The sequence below is a fragment of the Python bivittatus genome, unplaced genomic scaffold (assembly GCF_059951505.1).
Source record: "Python bivittatus isolate LINGU-HERP-01145 unplaced genomic scaffold, Pbiv_v1 ctg000190_np1212, whole genome shotgun sequence".
Classification (NCBI taxonomy): Eukaryota; Metazoa; Chordata; class Lepidosauria; order Squamata; family Pythonidae; genus Python; species Python bivittatus.
Genome location: NW_028277042.1, coordinates 2,910,217 through 2,927,587, shown reverse-complemented (window position 1 = coordinate 2,927,587; position 17,371 = coordinate 2,910,217). Strand labels below are relative to the sequence as shown.

The 17,371-nt window shown below is 44.6% G+C and overlaps 2 protein-coding genes across 5 annotated transcripts in view; both read left to right on the top strand.

The window, feature by feature from the left end:
- Positions 1-42: 42 nt before the first annotated feature.
- Positions 43-10,850, top strand: HSDL1 (hydroxysteroid dehydrogenase like 1). Of its 3 annotated transcripts, none has more exons than XM_088135897.1 (6): positions 43-157; positions 1,184-1,399; positions 1,963-2,195; positions 4,096-4,541; positions 8,125-8,352; positions 9,006-10,850. In XM_088135897.1, the coding sequence occupies exons 3-6, from the start codon at positions 1,976-1,978 to the stop codon at positions 9,084-9,086; spliced, it is 975 nt and encodes a 324-aa protein (XP_087992023.1). In that variant the 5' UTR covers positions 43-157; positions 1,184-1,399; positions 1,963-1,975; the 3' UTR covers positions 9,087-10,850. The 3 variants fall into 3 exon arrangements, with proteins under 3 accessions (XP_087992023.1, XP_007443016.1, XP_025031878.1); XM_007442954.3 differs by having other exon boundaries at positions 146-260; XM_025176110.2 differs by lacking the exons at positions 43-157; positions 1,184-1,399 and adding an exon at positions 158-260.
- Positions 10,851-13,540: 2,690 nt separating this feature from the next.
- MBTPS1 (membrane bound transcription factor peptidase, site 1) overlaps positions 13,541-17,371 on the top strand; it is a 43,725-nt gene continuing 39,894 nt past the window's right edge. For both annotated transcript variants that reach the window (XM_088135896.1, XM_088135895.1), the window contains exon 1: positions 13,541-13,693. The gene's annotated coding sequence lies outside the window, so the exon portion shown is untranslated. The remainder of the gene's footprint in view (positions 13,694-17,371) is intronic.

The following is a 17,371-nucleotide window of genomic DNA, read 5'->3' as shown; positions in this document are numbered from 1 at the left end:
CTGGGAGCCCAGCATTTGGAGAGGAAGGGTGTCCTAACGCTAGCGACATGGAAAACGCGGATTGTAAATCCTCCAGAATTGGATTCAGTGCCAATTGCCTTTGCCGGGTGGTTTTCAAACTCCACTTTCCGAGTTTTCCTACGAGCTAGAACGCACGGTGGGTTTTAATCAATGACAATGTTGAATTAGGGGGAAGTTACAATCTTGCAGATGTCACGTTGTGATGCAAAGCCCACCTGCATCGGGGAGCGCCTGGCAAGGTGAATAAAGCAAAAGGAAGTGGGGGATTTGTCGTTGCCTCTTTGCTTTTTAAAGGCAATGACGGATAAGCCTTTAAAAAGCAATTATGGATTTTGGCATCCTATTGATCAGCAGATCTGAGATGGGCGGCGATACAAATGTGATAGATAGATAGATAGATAGATAGATAGATAGATAGATAGATAGATAGATAGATAGATAGATAGATAGATAGATAGATAGATAGATAGATTTTACAAATCGTGTTTGCCACGTCGGGATAGAGCAGAGACGCCTGCTGCAATTAGAAATTTTAAATTGCTGCGTCATTCCTGAGATAGCAAAGAAATCCCAGGGATTAAAAATAAAAACCCGTGGTTTAAAAATAATTATCGGTGGCGTTCAGGCCATAAACCAAATTGCCATGGGATTGAGCGACTGCAGCGGGAAAGGCGGGGAGGACCAGGCGGGGGATTCAGTTGCGGGCCCTGGGGAAAAAGATAAACGTTTCAGAGTTTATTTTTTAAATAAAAAATAAGCCTTAATTGGCTTGCCCTTAATCTGCCTAGGAATTTATTCAAGATTATGTTTATATCCTGGCTTGCAATAACGGGGCCTTTGAAATCCCTGTGGTTTTTGAGTTTGCCAGCCGTGTGGGGCTTGCCAGCCGTGTGCCAGCCAAATGTGCAAATGATGCCAAGCTATTTATGTTCCATCTTTCCTTCAAAAGGTGGGTACGGCCATGCTCCCTCTGTCAGGTTACCAGTCTGGCAAAAGGAGGACGCGTCCTCTTTTTCACCGTCTGCCTGGCAGGCACAGCCTTAAAATCAAATATTGTCTGGCTTTTTGAATGTCTGCAAATTGTCTGCTTCTTTCGTTCCCTCGTTGATCAGCAGGCTCAACAACCTAGATTTAAGTTATTTAATTTATTTCCTGATTCCAGCTGTCGGCTTCAGTGCAGCCCCTTCAGTGCTACAAACACTTGAGTCCGGAGATCACGTAACTCATCCAATGTTTCTAGGGTGAAATTTGAAAAGTGTGTCGTTGTCGATTCTATATGATCACTAGCATATGTTCTTGAAAATAAAGATTGGGTGGAAAAACATTGCAATTGCAAAACCTGTCTTTCTAAGGCTGGAAAAAGTAATTTCATAGACAGGTAAGCCTACTTACATTTTTTGCAGTTTTTCACTGTAATTTTTGTTGCAAATACCAAGAAAGTTAAGGAGTTCATGTGTCTTCCCCCCCACCCCCATTTGCCCTCCTTTCCAATTGTCCATGTCCTCCTTTACCTGTTCAGATATCTGGTCATCACCCTGCCTCTGTGGCATATGGGTATGGTACACATAAAGAGAATTGCTAGCCAGCAGTTTCCTGTTAGACACTGGCCCTTAAGGCACTAAGTTTGTTATATATTGATTGTACCCCTTTTTGTGGGATACTCACTGTGGTTTTATATGTACCTTTTACTGTGCATGCTTGGCTGTCTTCCTGTGAATAAGAGAACAATGGGGGTGGGAGGGTGTAGCCAATGCTATGCCCTCCTCCTATTTTTCCCCACAACAACCCTGTGAGGTAGGTTGCACTGAGAGAGACTGGCCCCCAGTCACCCCAGGAGCTTCCAATATTTGAAGTCCTCTGCTCCTTGGAGGAAGGGCATGGTGTGTGTGCGTGTGTAATAACTTTATCCTAATTTGTATCTCTTGTATTTTCCCTTTCAAGGTAGCTGGTTGCAATGGCCGCGGTGGACAGTTTCTCCCTGTTGCTGCGGGAGATCGGACGGTCATACAACTATGGCATAGAGATGCTGGCGGTGATTGGAGCTTTCTATGCGACCAAGGTGTGCGTCACCATCTTGAATGACACATATGTGCTGATCAGAGTGCATTTCGTTCCCCGGATATTTGGCAGGCCTGACTTAAGCAAGCAGTATGGAAAATGGGCTGTTGTCACAGGTAAGAAACCCCCTGTGGCTTTATGTGCCATCTCTCCAACAAAATAACAAGAATGTAGTATGGAGTCATTGGTGCTCTCTGAGCTTGGTGGTTTGCTTGCAGACGTTTTATTATCCGACTAGGTAACTTCATCAGTACCCTGATGATGTTCGCTAGTTGGGTCATGAAACGTCTGCACACAAACCACCAAGCTCAGAGAGCACCAATGACTCCACAGTTCAACTCTGAGCTACAGATATTCTCTTCTATTGGAGAATGTAGTATTTTGAAAGCGCTCATGTTCACCTAAAAGTAGACATCTGCTTTCAGATTTTTCATCCTGCAAAGGTAACAGGCTACCTGAGGCATTAGAGTCATTGGCTGAGATGCTCTGATGTCACAGCAAGGATATTGAACATTCCAAGTAGCTGAAATGTTGAATGCTAGAAAGAGGTCCAGAATTTAGGCCATACGTTTTAGCCACACGCTCGGTGGTCCAAAGTCAGTCTCAAAATAAAGAATGATGACTGAGTGTGTTAGTTCAAAATAGGTGCTATAGGAATCAGGTTACACCAAACAGAGAAGGACCAAAGGAATGACTTATTGCCTCTGCTCTATCTTCTCCTATTCTCTATATTAGCAACGCCGAAAGGATAATTTTGTTGCAGGAGGTTGCAAAATCAGGTATGCCAAATAGTGTAGTATTCCTTGTAGAAAAGGTGGGTAGAAGAGTTGGAAACCTTCAGCAGGTCAGGGCTCTCTTGAGTTTATTGCAAGTCATCTTTTTCTGAAGTAGACTCCAGGCTAGGGAGTTAAAGGTAGTATTTTTCAAGGCGTTTGAAAAGAAATCATCAGACTGGTTCATAAGGGGAAAAAACCAGTTTGTTCCCTGTACTGGTATGAAAGAAAGTGCAACCTTTTAAATGTCCCAGAACTCTTCCTAGATGAAGATACTCCAAAAAGCAAACCCTCCCTGAGAAACAAAGTTCAAAAATGAGGCCAGACGGTTCAGCTACGAAACTTGTAGCTGAGAGCCTGAGATGAATGCTGTACTTAAACATGATGGTGCTGTGTCCTTATGAAAAAGAAAAAAGAATGTGTGGGACTCCCCCTCCCTCAAATAAAATTGTCAGACTCTGGTTATCCCGCTCTGCCTGAACAAGCCGGCTTCTTGCAGGAGGTGGACACTTAGTAATGGGAGGCCAGCATGCTCCTGGAGGGAGCGTGTAGGATCACTACTAGGACCCATCTGAGAAGAAGCTGCCCTTGCAAGATGGGGAGCGGGAGGCTAAGAGTGTCTCAGTCCTGGCCTCTTCCCTTGGATGCAACTCAGGAGGAACTCCTTTGGAGCTGTTGTGAGAAGTGTTGCAAGCACAGAGAGAACCGTAGCACCTGGATCCTCTACACAGCCTTGCCCAGCACCAGCAGGTCAGCAAAGACCAGCTGTGTCCAGGTAGAGGGAGCGCAACCTCCCTGCTTCAGATTTGCTCACAACTCCCCAGAGGTTTGCAACCCACAGTTCAAGAATCCCAGCATTAGTTAACGATAGTGCTCTGAAAACTCACAGGCCATAAATTCCTGTTATGTTCCCTGCCTTGGGCAGAGATAGGTAGGAAAACTAAATTACTACAGTGTCTGCTGATGTGGTAGATCCCTGTCTTTCAACCTTGGCAACTTTAAGATGGGTGGACTTCAACTCCCAGAATTCCCCAGCCAGCCATGCTGGCTGGGGGATTCTGGGAGTTGAAGACCACCCATCTTAAAGTTATCAAGGTTGAAAAACCCTGTGGTAGATATTCTCTTTGGCTTATCTATTTTTCCTTCCTGGCAAGAGGATCTCCTGCTCTGCCTTTTGCCTCCTTTTCTCTAGTGAAATCTGTTGGGTTGACTCTGCATCCCATGGGTCTCTGTTTCCTTGCAGGAGGAACTTCAAGCCTTGGGATTTCCTATGCTAAAGAGTTGGCCAGTCGTGGAGTTGACCTCATTTTGATTAGCCGGAATCGGGAGAAATTAGAAGCCGTCGCTAAAGAGATCGTGGAGACCTACAACATCAGAACCGCAATTGTTGTGACGGATTTTAGCAGAGGCCGCGAGGCCTATCCAGCCCTCAAGAAGGCTCTTGAGGGCAAAGAGATTGGGGTCTTAGTGAACAACGTTGGGGTGCTGTACCCTCTGCCCGATTCCTTCACCAGTCTGACGGAAGCTCAGGTTTGGGAGTTCATCAATGTAAATATTGGAGCCGCAAACATGATGGTGCACCTGGTGTTGCCGGGCATGGTGCAGAGGAAGAAGGGGGCCATTGTCAACGTTTCTTCTATCAGTTGCTGCAAGCCCTGTCCCCGATATACAGCATACTCGGCCTCCAAGGTATATGTCAACATGGAAAAAGTATGTCTGTGGTGGTTAATTTCCTAACCAATCCTTTGGGGAGGGGTCTCAAGTGGCACATGAGGAGGTAGACGCTCCCGCATCTTATCCTACGAGATCCCTGTGAAGTAGGGTGGATAAAAGGAGAGCAATTCACCCAAAGTAATCTAGCGAGCTCCAAGGTAGAGCATGGATTCAGCTATTGTTCCTGGTTGCAATCCAGCACTTTCACAGTTACATCACTTTTGGTACTGTTGTTTTTTTCTTTTAGATTTTTTATCCCACCTTTATTATTTTGATAAATAAGTCAAGGCAGCAAACATACTTAATCCTCCTTCCTCCTCCTGTTTTCCCCACAACAACAACCCTGTGAGATGAGTTGGGCTGAGTGAGAGGGACTGGCCCAAAGTCCCCCAGCCGGCCATCATGCCTAAGGCAGGCCTGGACCTCCCAGTCTCCTGGTTTCTAGCCTGGTGCCTTAACCTCTAGTCCAAACTAACTCTATTTTTAAAACATTTATATTATATTATATTATATTATATTATATTATTTATTAATTTCTATAAACCTTATTTTTATTTTATTTAAATTTTAATATTAAATAATATTATTATAAATAAGATTTTTTAATCAAATATTATATTTGATTCCTATTTCTAAAATAAAGCAACAGGTTGTTTTCCTTTCTCCATGGGAAGGTATTTTCTTTTCATAAGCCTTTGGTGCATGACTAACAGCTTCCAGAAGATTCTAATATGACAGTGAAAAACACAGCCCCTCAGAAAAAAATCAGACTTGTCTAGAAGGCAGGTTGCCAATTTAAGCTGAGTTCCTGCACCCCAGGAACGGTATACCTGTGGCCTTTCAAATGATCGTAGAATCATAGGGTTGGGAGGGGCCTCTGAGGTCTACTAGTCCAACCCCCTGCCCAGGGCAGGAATCCTCAGACCACCTCAGACAAATGGCTGTCCAACCTATGTTTGAATACTCCAGTGATGAAGCACCCATAACACCCATAAGGCTGTTCTGCTGCTTAAGAGCCCTCACGGTCAGGAAATTCCTCCTAATTTCAAGGTTGGATCTCTCTTTGTTAAGCTTCCACCCATGGGTTCTTGTCCTACCCTTGGGTGCTATGGAGACTAAATCCACCCCCTCTGCCCTGTGACATCGCTTCACGTATCAGAAGGCTATTATGTCCCCCCTTAACCTTCTCTTTTCTAGACTAAACATACCAAGTTCCTTTAACTGTTCTTTGTAGGATTTGGCCTCCAAGCCCCTTACCGTTCTGGTCACTCTTCTCTGCACTCTTTCCAGTTCCTCAGTGTCCTTTTTGTATTGGGGCAACCAGAAGTGGACACAGTATTTATTCCAGGTGTGGTCCGACCAGCGCAGCATGGCGTGATGCTGTCGCTTCCTGGGATCTTGGCGCTATCCCACTGTTGATGCAGCCCAAAACTGCATCGGCTCTCTTGGCAGCCATGGCACATTGCTGGCTTCTGCTTAATCTGTGGTCTACCAAAAGCCCCAGATCCTTCTCACAAGCACTACTGCTAAGCCAGGTACCACCTATCTTGTACCTGTGCATCTGGTTTTTCCTGCCCAAGTGCAGCACCTCACATTTCTCACCGCCGAACAATGTTTTGTTGGCTAGGGTGCAATATTTAAGTCTGTCAAGATCCTTTGAATCTTGAGCCTGTCTTCAGGGGTGTCAGCAGTTTTTCCCAGCTTTGTGTCATCTGCAGACTTTACGAGATCCCTTGTTTCTCTCATCTAACTCATTTAGTGTCAGTGTCAGTGTCAGGCCCAGCCCAAGAACAACGGTGAAACAGTCCAGTCGAGTACAGTTCCTTTATTTGCTTACACCTTACAGACCGAATCTCACCAGACTCAATTTATACTACTGCAACTAGTGGATATGCCCTGGGAGATTCTAGGGAGGGGCTGTCCTGAACCTCTTTCTCTTCCCACGCTCCCCCTGCGGACTGTGTTGCCTCTTGCCTCCTCCCCTCTCCTGGAATGCACCCCCTCCTTCCTGACAGCCTTGATCTCCCACATCACTCTCCTCCTCGTAGATACGTTCCATCACATCTAGCTAGATGACTTGTTCTTGGACTCCAACCTTCATCAGCCACAGCCTTGTTGGGCCACTGATTGGGGATAATGGAGTCCAACAACCCCTGGAGGTCCTTAGATTTCTCAACCACTGATGGTATGCAGTAGTAGTCTACGTGGAATGGGATTCCTTCCAATCAAAAGAGAAATAGGACAACAACGTATCTAAGGGAGTGTCAAAAAGGGTGAGATGGCAGTGCACGCCCGATGCGCGTATACAAGCGATGGGGCTTCAACTGCAACTCTGCCATCTTGCCTTACTATAACACTTTCACAATTTAAAGCAGTAAAAATTGTCAGCAGTATTACTGCAGGTTTTTATATGTTCTTAAGATTTATTGTAATGGGTATACATGTTTACAGGATTCTGTTATTGTGTCACACCCTTCTCTGAAGAAGTGGGCTTTCTGAAGTGGGTCTTGGTAGGACCTGTGTTTGGATGGAATGATAGGTGGTACATTGGGGTGTATCAAAGGAGTCAAGGGGCTGGCTGCAACTGTGTGATTGAAGCCCTGCCCCTTTTTACCTATGTCGCACGTATGAGGCACCTAAAAGGGGGTGGGGCTCCATTCACACAGTTGCATCTGCCATCTTGACCTGACTCTTTTGATCCAACCTGTGGTTGATCCAACCTATGATTTAAGATACAAAAGGTTGAGAACTGTTGATCTAAAGTAGGGATGGGCAACTTCTTCCTGTGCATTTCATTGTTTAAAGTTTTTCAGCTCCTAAAGGCTGTGGTGGCTTGGATCAGCAATGCAGTAATCTTACTGGAGTGGTGGATCCAATCTTTATATGGGAGGGGCCAACTTAGAGTTAGTGTACCAACCATCCAGGATTTTTAATGCACTTATTTTAAGCCTTAAATTGTCAGGGAAGGGAAGGGAGGGGAGGGAAGGGAAGGGAAGGAAGGGAAGAAAAACAGAAAAGAAAAGAGGGAGGGAGGGAGGGAGGGAGGGAGGGAGGGAGGAAGGAGAGAGAATGAGAGAGAGAGATGGAGAGAGAGAGATTACTGTAGTACCCAAAATATTTCTTGTGTTGCCAGATTTTGGTAGCCTGATTCTTTAAAGCCTTGTAAGTTGTAAAACTGGGTCTGCTTGTGGGTTGCCCACCCTGAGCTATCACAAGATTAGTCTGATGGTAGAATTGGGGTTTGGGTGTTGATTGGTTGATTGACACAACAGACTTAACCAGGTCAAATCTGAGCAGCTGCAAGTAAATAAGCTAAGCTTGGTTGGTATTAACCTTGGTTGTATATTCTTTATGCCTTGACATATTTGACTCAGCTTGTTTGATTGCTTTATGGGTTCAGGGTCATATGGAAATCCAGAAAAGGAGTTAATTAATTCAATTAGTCACCTAGTGAGTCAAGCTGTGTTCCATACTCACTCACGGACACCTCTTGTGTGGTCTAAACTCAGAATTTCACTTCTTGAATTGGTGTCCCCTCCCCGTCCCTTATTCTCAACAGACTTACCTGGATCATTTCAGCAGATCACTTCACTATGAATATGCGTCTCACGGCATTTTCATCCAGAGCTTAATTCCGTTCTTCATTTGCACCAACGTGACAACATGTAGGAACACACTCTCCAAAACGGGCTTTTTTGTGCCTTCTTCTGATGAGTACGTACGTCATGCGGTCACCACCCTTGGGGTCTCCCGAAGGACGACAGGATACTGGCCGCATACACTCTTGGTGAGATCACTTTTTTCCATAGCTTCTGTATATTTTCTCTTCTTGTTGCCAGGAGTTGTGGACCCAAGATCGCACAGGGTTTTGAACGTGAGCTAAGCAGCCTTTCTCAAGTGGGATTCCATGAGAGATTGAAAAACAACAACAACGGGTTTTGAACTCAGCATGCCACACAGAGCTAGCGCTTGTAGTGCTGGGAATTTTTACCTACCCCAACCCAGTGGCCAACCTGCCGTTTTATTGTTGTGGTAAAATGTGGGTTGTGTAGGTTAGAAATGAATTGTGTAGTGAAGTTTTCGCAATTTTTGCACATTTTATGCAAGGGTTTCCTGAGGCCTGAAAATTATTTCGAGGGTTCCTGCAGGGTAAAGAGGTTGAGAAGGGTTGAAGCAGGGCCTTAAGTTGCAGTGGCAATCACTTAGGCCTTCTTTCACTGTATTGCTCAAGGTCTCTGGAAGTTTCTATCCTTTTCCTTTTGAAAAGGAAGGAATAGGAAGATCTGGAATGGAGACTACTTCTGAGCTGTCCTTGCATTTTATTTTATTTTATTTTACTATGATAAACAGGATTATTGTTAATACTGTAATTGTAGATGAAGTTGTCTAATGGATTCTTCTGTGAGGAAAAATAAAACAAAACCTTCTTTTGTCTTGCAGATGATATTAGCACGGTTTGTCCCTGAATGGATCTGGGCTTGGGTGGTATCCAGAATAAAATATGGGCAGAAGTCACTTTGAAAAAATGTCTGTGAAGGATCTTGGCTTGAGCTTCTGGATCCAAGATCTCAAGTTTTAGGTTGACCATGGCTACAAAGCCCCGACTTCTTTGCATGAATCCCTTCCTCACTCACTTTATTTGTTTGAAATCATGTACTTGAGACTTGAAGAAAGTTTGGCTTGGACGTAGCTGAAAGGAACATGGTTGAGACAAACTTTTAGCAAGCTGGCTTAGTATTGTCTACCCTGAGGCATCATTGATGCATGGTTCTTCATAGCTTCCCACTGAAAGATACAGGGAATCCTGTGGATGGTGAAGAAATTGAGTTGTTGAAGAACTTGGATTCCACAGGATCAAAAGGAAAGAAATAGCTACCAAATATGGCATTATATATCAGCTTTGGATTCTGCCTGATGAGAGTGTTCCTGTGATGCAACATTACCATCCCCCCAGGATACAGCTGTTCAACAGAGGTGTCCTCCATCAAATCAGTACAATCTTGTGCTGTATCAGGAAGCTGTTTGCTGTTGTATGTATGATGTCTACAACCATGCTTTGGAGTGGGCAACGCTGTCATGGTTTTTAGGGGCTCGACTGAGGTGGCTGTCGCATGGGGGCATTCTAGTTAGAGACAGGGTGGCACGGAATCCTTGACTTTTCAGCCTTGGGACAAGGCTGAGGACAGAAACCCCAAAGAAGGTGGAATTGGCATACAGGTTCTTTGGCAACCTTCCCTGATCTGTTTTGCTCCAGATGTGTTGGATTACATCTCCCCTTATCCCCTGCGGGTCTAGTAGTCCTGCTGGCTGGGAGGGAGGAGAGTGCTCATCCCATGCATTTAAAGAGTATCAGGCTGATCAGTTGTAGGAGGCTCCTGAACAATTTCTCTTAAGCATCAATTAGGCTTGGTTTCTGTGACAGCTGTCATGGAAGTGCGGGTCTTCGCCCCAGGCAGGGCGGCTGATGAACTGTTTGCCTGTCATGTCTTTTGAGTTCAGTGTGTCCTCTGAAATCAAGGCCCAGGTATTTTCAGACCCCAAGTTAAGGCAGGCCACCGAGGCTGTGCATGCCCCCAACTCCTCTTTTTGCCGCCTTAGAGGCCATTGAACCAGGACTGCTGAACAACAAGCAACTCCATTCCCCAACATTTTTCGGACTGGACATACAGTGATGCAAACTGTAGTGTAAAAGTAAGGTAGCTAATAAGTGCTATAAAATACCTGTGGTCACAGAAGGACAGCGCCAGCAGCTTTAGACTAGGTTCGTATACCATGTTTAGCCTTGGCTTGTGAACCATGGTTTGGTGAGCAAACCCACTTGCTTGGGATCACACAGCATAAAAGGCCATAAACTGTGGTGGTCGAACTCTTTACTGAATATTCTAAAACAAAGGCAAACTTGTCACATTATGGGTTGGTTAATGATTATACCTAACACCAGCTCCCAAGATTTTGAGTGGTCTAGCCTCATGAATACATTCAGACTCACCTCTTTTTCTTCAAACAGGCAGATTTGCTGGCTGGAAAGCGAATTAAAAAGATAAGCTGGGTGGTACTTAGTTGCCAAAACAAGTGGAGGAAACCTCCTGTTTTCATTCTCAGCTGTGATTTCTGTTTTTTTGAGCAAGCCGTGCTTTCTGCCATAGAGTATACCTAGAGTTACAATCATGACAGCAAACTGAATTGGATCATCTTTTTTCTTTTAGAGTCTTAGCCGCAACAAAAGTTATACCTGTCAAGCAGTTTGAACTGATGTGTGTTTGTCCTATTAAAGGCTTACTCCTACAGAAATGTTTTTGGAACTTGTGTATATATATTTTTTAAACGGCATCCTTTTTTCCCACTAGGACTAGCAATCAAAACAACTAATAGAAATAAAGTAGGAGATAAACCACACAGTTTAAAACATAGCAACAGATCACGTAAGAATACAAAACAGAAAATGCACAATAAATGAATTTACATGGCAGAAGGATAATGGCAAAATACAGAGCTATTTTGCTACTTGCTCCCTGGGTCTACCTTTTTTTAAAAAAAGCCTAGTTCTAGCTTTGTGAGGTTTCTGAAAGTCATCAAGTACCAAAGTCCTAAGCATTTCTGTGATTAGTTAATAGACACATTTAAACATGGAAATGAAAAGATTTCTTTGGTAAAATATTTAGAATGGAAACAGTGGCATGTTGATTAAAAGAGCGGGACACAACAGCGCATCACATAATTTAAAAAATAGATGCTGAAAGTTAGAAATTGTGTTGTAATGTCAAACATTACATTGTTGTATGGCGAACAAGATACACATGCAATCTTTCCATGAGTAATAAGAATTTCAAAAAGTCTCAAGGCATTTTATACTAATGCATTATGGTATAAGTTTTTGTGGACTACAGTTTAGTTCAGTGGTTCTCAAACATTTTGGCCCTAGGGCCCCTTTACATTCTTAAAAATGATTGAGGACCCCAAAGAGCTTTGGTTTATATGGGGCATATCAATTGATATTTACTGTATTAGAAATTAAAACTGAGAAATGTTAAAATATTTATTTATCTGACTTTGCAGACCCCCTGAAAGGGCCTCGAGGACCCTCGGGGGTCACCAGACCTCACTTTGAGAACTTCTCAAAGTTTATCAGAAGTTGTATTATTCTGAGAGGTATATGCATGTTTGGGGGGATTAATGGTCACTATTAACATGCAGTGACAATTGTCTTGGGAAAGTAGAAGAAAATAGACCATGATAGAAATGACGATTGGTATACAGAAAGCTTTGCGAAGGTCTCAGAACAAACCAAGGACGTGTTTAGGAAATGGAAAGATGCTAAGTCCCAAAAGAAGACTATGGATAACCCAGAACTGCAGAGCATGTGTCAGGAAGCCAAAAGCTCAGGTGAGCTGAGGTGAGCAAAAGATACCAAGACTATCAAGAAGGGCTTCTTAGGTATGATCAAAGTTTGAACCCCCCCCCCCCCACACCAAAGAGTAATAGTTGATCAAGACGACCAAACAGTCAGAGCGGTGCTGGACTCCTGTCGGTTGGATGCTGGGCGATTGGGTGGCTCACTACTAAAATCAAACATCAAAAACAGTTAAAAATATAAATATCCACATTAAAGTAGCTAAAAGATCTATACTATATAAAAAGACTATATACATAAAAAGATATAAAATTCAAGATGATCGGGGGGGTAGAATCAATTATCCCACGAGCCAATTCCAACGATGCGAGCCCCCATCAGGTCCCCAGGCCGTTTGGCATAGCCAAGGTTTCACGCTTTTCCTGATGGCCGTGAGAGTGGGGGCAGACCGCACCTTGGGTGGTGGTGTTCCACAGAGTGGGGGCCATGGCAGGAAAGGCCCTCTTCCTAGACCCCGCCAGTCGAAATTCCTTGACTGGTAGGGTCCACGACATGCCCCTTCTGCTGGACCGAGTGGGGCGGGCTGATATAACGGGGGCGAGACGGCTCCTCAGATAACCTGGTCCTGTGCCATGAAGGGCCTTAAAGGTAATAACTAACACCTTGTATTGGATCCGGAAGCAAACTGGCAACCGATGCAACTCGCGTAACAGGTGTTTTATGAGCCCCCCGGGGGCATTCAAAACTGCTGCATTCTGTGCCAGCTGTAGCTTCCAGATACTCTTCAAGGGTAGCCCCATGGACAGCACATTGCAGTAATCCAACCGGGAGGTGACCAGGGCATGAGTGACCATGGCCTTCCAACTCGGATTCTAAGGGCTATTTGTGTGCTGTCTTGCAGCAGGAGAAACAGAAGTGAATGCATCTCTTCTGTATCAACCAACTAAACGTTGCTGTTAAACTCCTGCAACCAACTACAGAGACCCACAATGGCTGTGAGCTGAAAGCTATTGCTGACACCCAGCACCCCCAACACACATAACACATGTCCATTTATTAAAAATAAAAAAATAATAAACATCTTGATTGTATAGATCAATGTTTCTCAACCTTGGCAACTTTAAGATAGGTGGACTTCAACTCCCAGAATTCCCCAGCCAGCTTATATAGATCCAGAATAATCATATAGAATAATAAGCAATATGGCAGAATGTAAACTCCAATACTCGCAGTTGCTGGGGGTGGGGGAAATACATATATAGCAAAAAGTGGCTTTTTACGAAGTTAAGTACTTTAAGGGGCTTCTAACTGCAATTCCTATTATTCACAGCCATGCTGCCGAAATGTGCTGGGACTTGTAGTCCACACCAAGGGTGTCCCGGTTTGGGGAAAGCTGCCGTAGAGCCCCTCATTTGCCTTCAAGACTACACGTTCCACAATGCTATGCGGCGGCGGGGGGCCGACGGCCCTAGGATACTCGCACTCCTTGAAGAGGCTCACGCGGCCACCGTCCGTTGGCTCCAACTCAACTCCGCCTGTGCTCTGGGAAATGTAGTTCTTCTGGCCGGCCAGTTCTTCATGGGGGAAGAGCGCCAGGACTACCAGTCCCAGCAGGCGCCGGGCTTCGTCATCGCCCGTTCTTCATGGAAGGAGCTTCTCAGGCGGCTGCTCGGACCTAGCGGAGGGTCCGGCTGACGGGAGTCGCGCTCGCCTGCCCCGGAGCTCGCTGCGCCGGCCGAAGCGTCCCCTCCACGGGCCCCGAAGTCTTGAGGCGGCGGTGAGTCGGATCGGGCCGGGGGGGAGCAGTCCGGGGAGACGTCGCTGCCCTTTAGGCCCCGGTTGGACTTCGCGGCGCGGTTCCCCTTCCACGGCAGGAAGGATCCGTCGGAGGCTGCACATTCCCCTGTCAGGATCTCGGATGGGGCTGGGAAAGGGCGGGATCGGGTATACAAGATATTTCTAGGTGGCCTCCCTGCGTCTAGAAATCTAGCCTGTCAGGGACAGCGTCCGCAGTACGCAGGGAACCCGGATCCACGCAGAAAGCGGCCCCCCGCAGCCTTTGAGCGCCACCTCCCGACGTTTCCCCTCCTGCCTTGGACTCCATGCCCCATCCAACGCCGGCGAGCGATGGGAGTTGTAACCCAGCGGGGCCGAAGGCGCCTGGCTAGAGAAAGAGAGACCAGGACGGAGTTTTTCCAGCCAGACGCGGGGAGCCTTGGGTTGAAATCCTCCTCTAGCTCCGAGATCCGCGGGCTGGGTTCACACGACGCGAACGGCAAACGTGAAAACGCTGAAGGGGGTCCGTTTATGGTCGCAGCGCGTTCTGCTCCGCGGAAAGTGAGGAGGGGTTAATGGGGCGCAGAGCAGGCTGAGGCCGCGGATCGGGTCCCGCCAGAGTCCGAGGTGCAAATCTGGGCGAGAGGGAGGCTTTTGCCCTCTCTGGCCCTGCTGCACCTCAGCCGGGTTTGAGGAAAACATGGGCAAATGCGGGGGGGGGGGGGGCGGCGGCGGGGGCTATCTTGCAGCTTTGTGGAGGAGGGGTAGGCTGTGGATTTAGTAAACCAGCCTCGCCTTCTACAGAGGTGGGCAAACTGGCTTCCTCTCAGTCTGCAGAGATGGGCGCGCTGGATTGATGTTTGCACGGAGCTCTGAGAAGTGTTGGTGTTCCCACCGGCCTCTACAGTAGGAGAGCCCAGATGTGGAGGAAACGTTGCAGGGTTCTGTCACCCAGCTACAAAACCCGAAACAAGACATTGGCCATGTTTCCCTCGTGGGGCGGGAGGCATTGGCCCAGTCATTTGAAACGGTGGGCGTTAAAATGTTAATACTCCCCTTGGGAAACAAGCTGTACAGATTTCTGGGAGGACATGAAGCATGTATGTTCACGATCGCAGGAGTGGGAAAAAGGAAGAGTGAGAAGAGAAGGATAATGTGGTGTTAGCCAGGTAACACTTTAGAGTCATCGCAGGATAAACTAAGTGTACAGTTAATTGCCTTTTGCAGCTCAGGATGATGATGATGTTAATGTTGATGATGATGATTAAACTTGTATGCCGCCCAACTCTCATCCACTCTAGGTGGTTTTCCAGTTGTTGGATTACAGCATAAATTATGATCTAACCACTACTACTGTATGTTGACGGAAAGTGGTGAGCACTGTAAGTCCAACAATATCTAGAGATAATAGAGAAACCTTTCTTTGGAGAAAAAAACACAAACATGGGAGGGTGAAACTTAAATGCCCTTCTCATCCTGTCTCTTCCACTTCAATGTTTCTCGCTTGTCACATCAGTCTTCAGGGTCTGTTCTCTGAAATAGTAAACAGTCTGGGCTGCGTCATACAGATTGCAGATGGATGCTTACATGACTAAATGCTTCTCATGGTAGATTTTTCTCATGTCAGAATGATTTGTTGTAAAGAAATGAGATTACTCTCTGACCTTTTGTGTGTTGAAGACTTCCATGGAGAAAATCCCCACGTCCAGTCTAAAATAATATAATCTAGATGCATGAGAATTAGACCATGAACATAAATATCTCTCTGCTATCAGTGTTTCATCACAGCTGAATGCAAATTCTTTCTCTCCTTGGAATACTCTTGTGCTTTCAACTGTTCCTTTTTTCACTTTTTCACATACATGCACATATATATAATCTAATTTTCTCTTTCATTGCATACGGTTACTTCATGTTCTGCTTTTAGATATTAACATTTCACATGATGAACAGAAAAAACACTAAATGGTGAGGAAAATACTCTTGTTGCAATTTATTCAATCTGATTGGGTTCCTGACAATGAGATTAAACAATGGGTGTTCACATAACATGCGAGACATGGCCATTATAATTTATAAACCTCACAGGCTTGATTCATACAACATACTGAGTTATAAAACAAGCTGCTTTTTTTTTTTTAAACAAGTGTTTTTGTAGATATGGCCGCTTGATTGTCAGCGTGCTGGGTTATCACGCTCTCTATAATATGTATTATCTTTTTATTTTTGATTGCAAACCTTGTATGCTATTGATTTATTTTGAATGACGTTTGGTTGGTTTCTATCATTTGTAATGTACTGAGAATTTTCTTTGTTTATTCATGTATGCCTGATTTCAGTGTATTAATTAGAATGGATTTTAAAATACAAGTCCTTTATGAAAATTTCTCAGGAAATACTCTCCCAAAAAGAATGAATGGGAAGTATTTTTAAAGGAAGAGGACATGGAAGCTGCTTGGAAGAGTGGAAAGAATTATCTTACAGAGTGCCATAGTTGTGTGTTGAGTATGCAAAGTTGGAGTGAAATGTTTACAGCAGGAGAGAAATATACGATATATATAGAGAGGAAAAGTTAGTTGCAAAGAATGTAGTCAGATCAAGGAGCAGTTAAGATTAAGAGGACGGAAAATGCAGTGATTTTGATGGAAATAAAAAATTGTTTTGGCAAATCAGTTTGATTGCTGAATGTGATAAGAGCAGTATGTGATGGAAATAAACTATACGAGGAAATAAATGGAATGCTTAGCACATGGTTCAACAGGGAGCAAGCAAGTAAATCAAGGATGTGTGATGCCCCCTTGATTGTTTAATATGTCAAATGTTTGAGAAAGACATCCGTTCACAGAGGTGTGTCAGTTTGGGGCCTGAAAGTGTGTGTACTTTTCCCTGCAGGTGAAACTGTGTTTTTATCTGGTTAAGTTCTCAAGATTTGCAGCAAATTTTATAGATTGATGCAGCAAGGCGTATGGAACTGGAAATCCATATATCAGATTCTAAGACAGTCGTTAATTTGTGAAATACAGAGAAATAGTTGCAAGTTCTATCAAATAGCAAGAAATAGAGCAAGCCGATGAATTTGTATACCTTGGTAGAATGTGTACTGAGGTTGGGAAAATGAATGGAGAAATCTTAAGACATGGCTTTTTGTTTCTGCTTTTTGTGAATGAATGTGCTGGATAGAAGGCTGATCTGCAGATTTGGCTTCTTGGCTATTTATTGTTTCATTTCCTCTATCCTATCCTTGTTGTACTTGTTAATGAACCCATTTTTTATGCTACCCTTGGCCCATCCTGCTAAGTTGCATATTTTTCTGGCAAGGGTTATGTAGCCACTCTGTAAATAGCTTCAAATTAGTTTCTGGTTCACCTGCCCAAAGTAAATAAATTATAATTCCTTGAAGCTCTTGTGTGGGAAGAAACACCCCCCCTTCTTTTCAATTTTAGAATATCTTGATCCAATTCCTGTAGCACTTCTCACTCATTTCAGGTACAGGGAGTCTCCGGGTTAAGAACGCCCAGTTTATGGATGACCCGTAGTTAAGAATAGAGCCTATTGTAGCAAAATGCGAGTTAAATACACAATGATTTGAGTTAAATACACAATGGCTTGAGTTCATTACACAATGCTTCTTCTACAGCATTATACAATAATACTGTTCTGGCTTACATACAAATTCGAC

Excerpts from the sequence above, each read along its gene's own strand:
- HSDL1 (XM_088135897.1), top strand. The coding sequence starts at position 1,976 with ATGGCCGCGGTGGACAGTTTCTCCCTGTTGCTGCGGGAGATCGGACGG. Across the intron at positions 2,196-4,095 it reads AAAATGGGCTGTTGTCACAG|GAGGAACTTCAAGCCTTGGG; the intron begins GTAAGAAACCCC and ends GTTTCCTTGCAG. Across the intron at positions 8,353-9,005 it reads ACTGGCCGCATACACTCTTG|ATGATATTAGCACGGTTTGT; the intron begins GTGAGATCACTT and ends TTTGTCTTGCAG.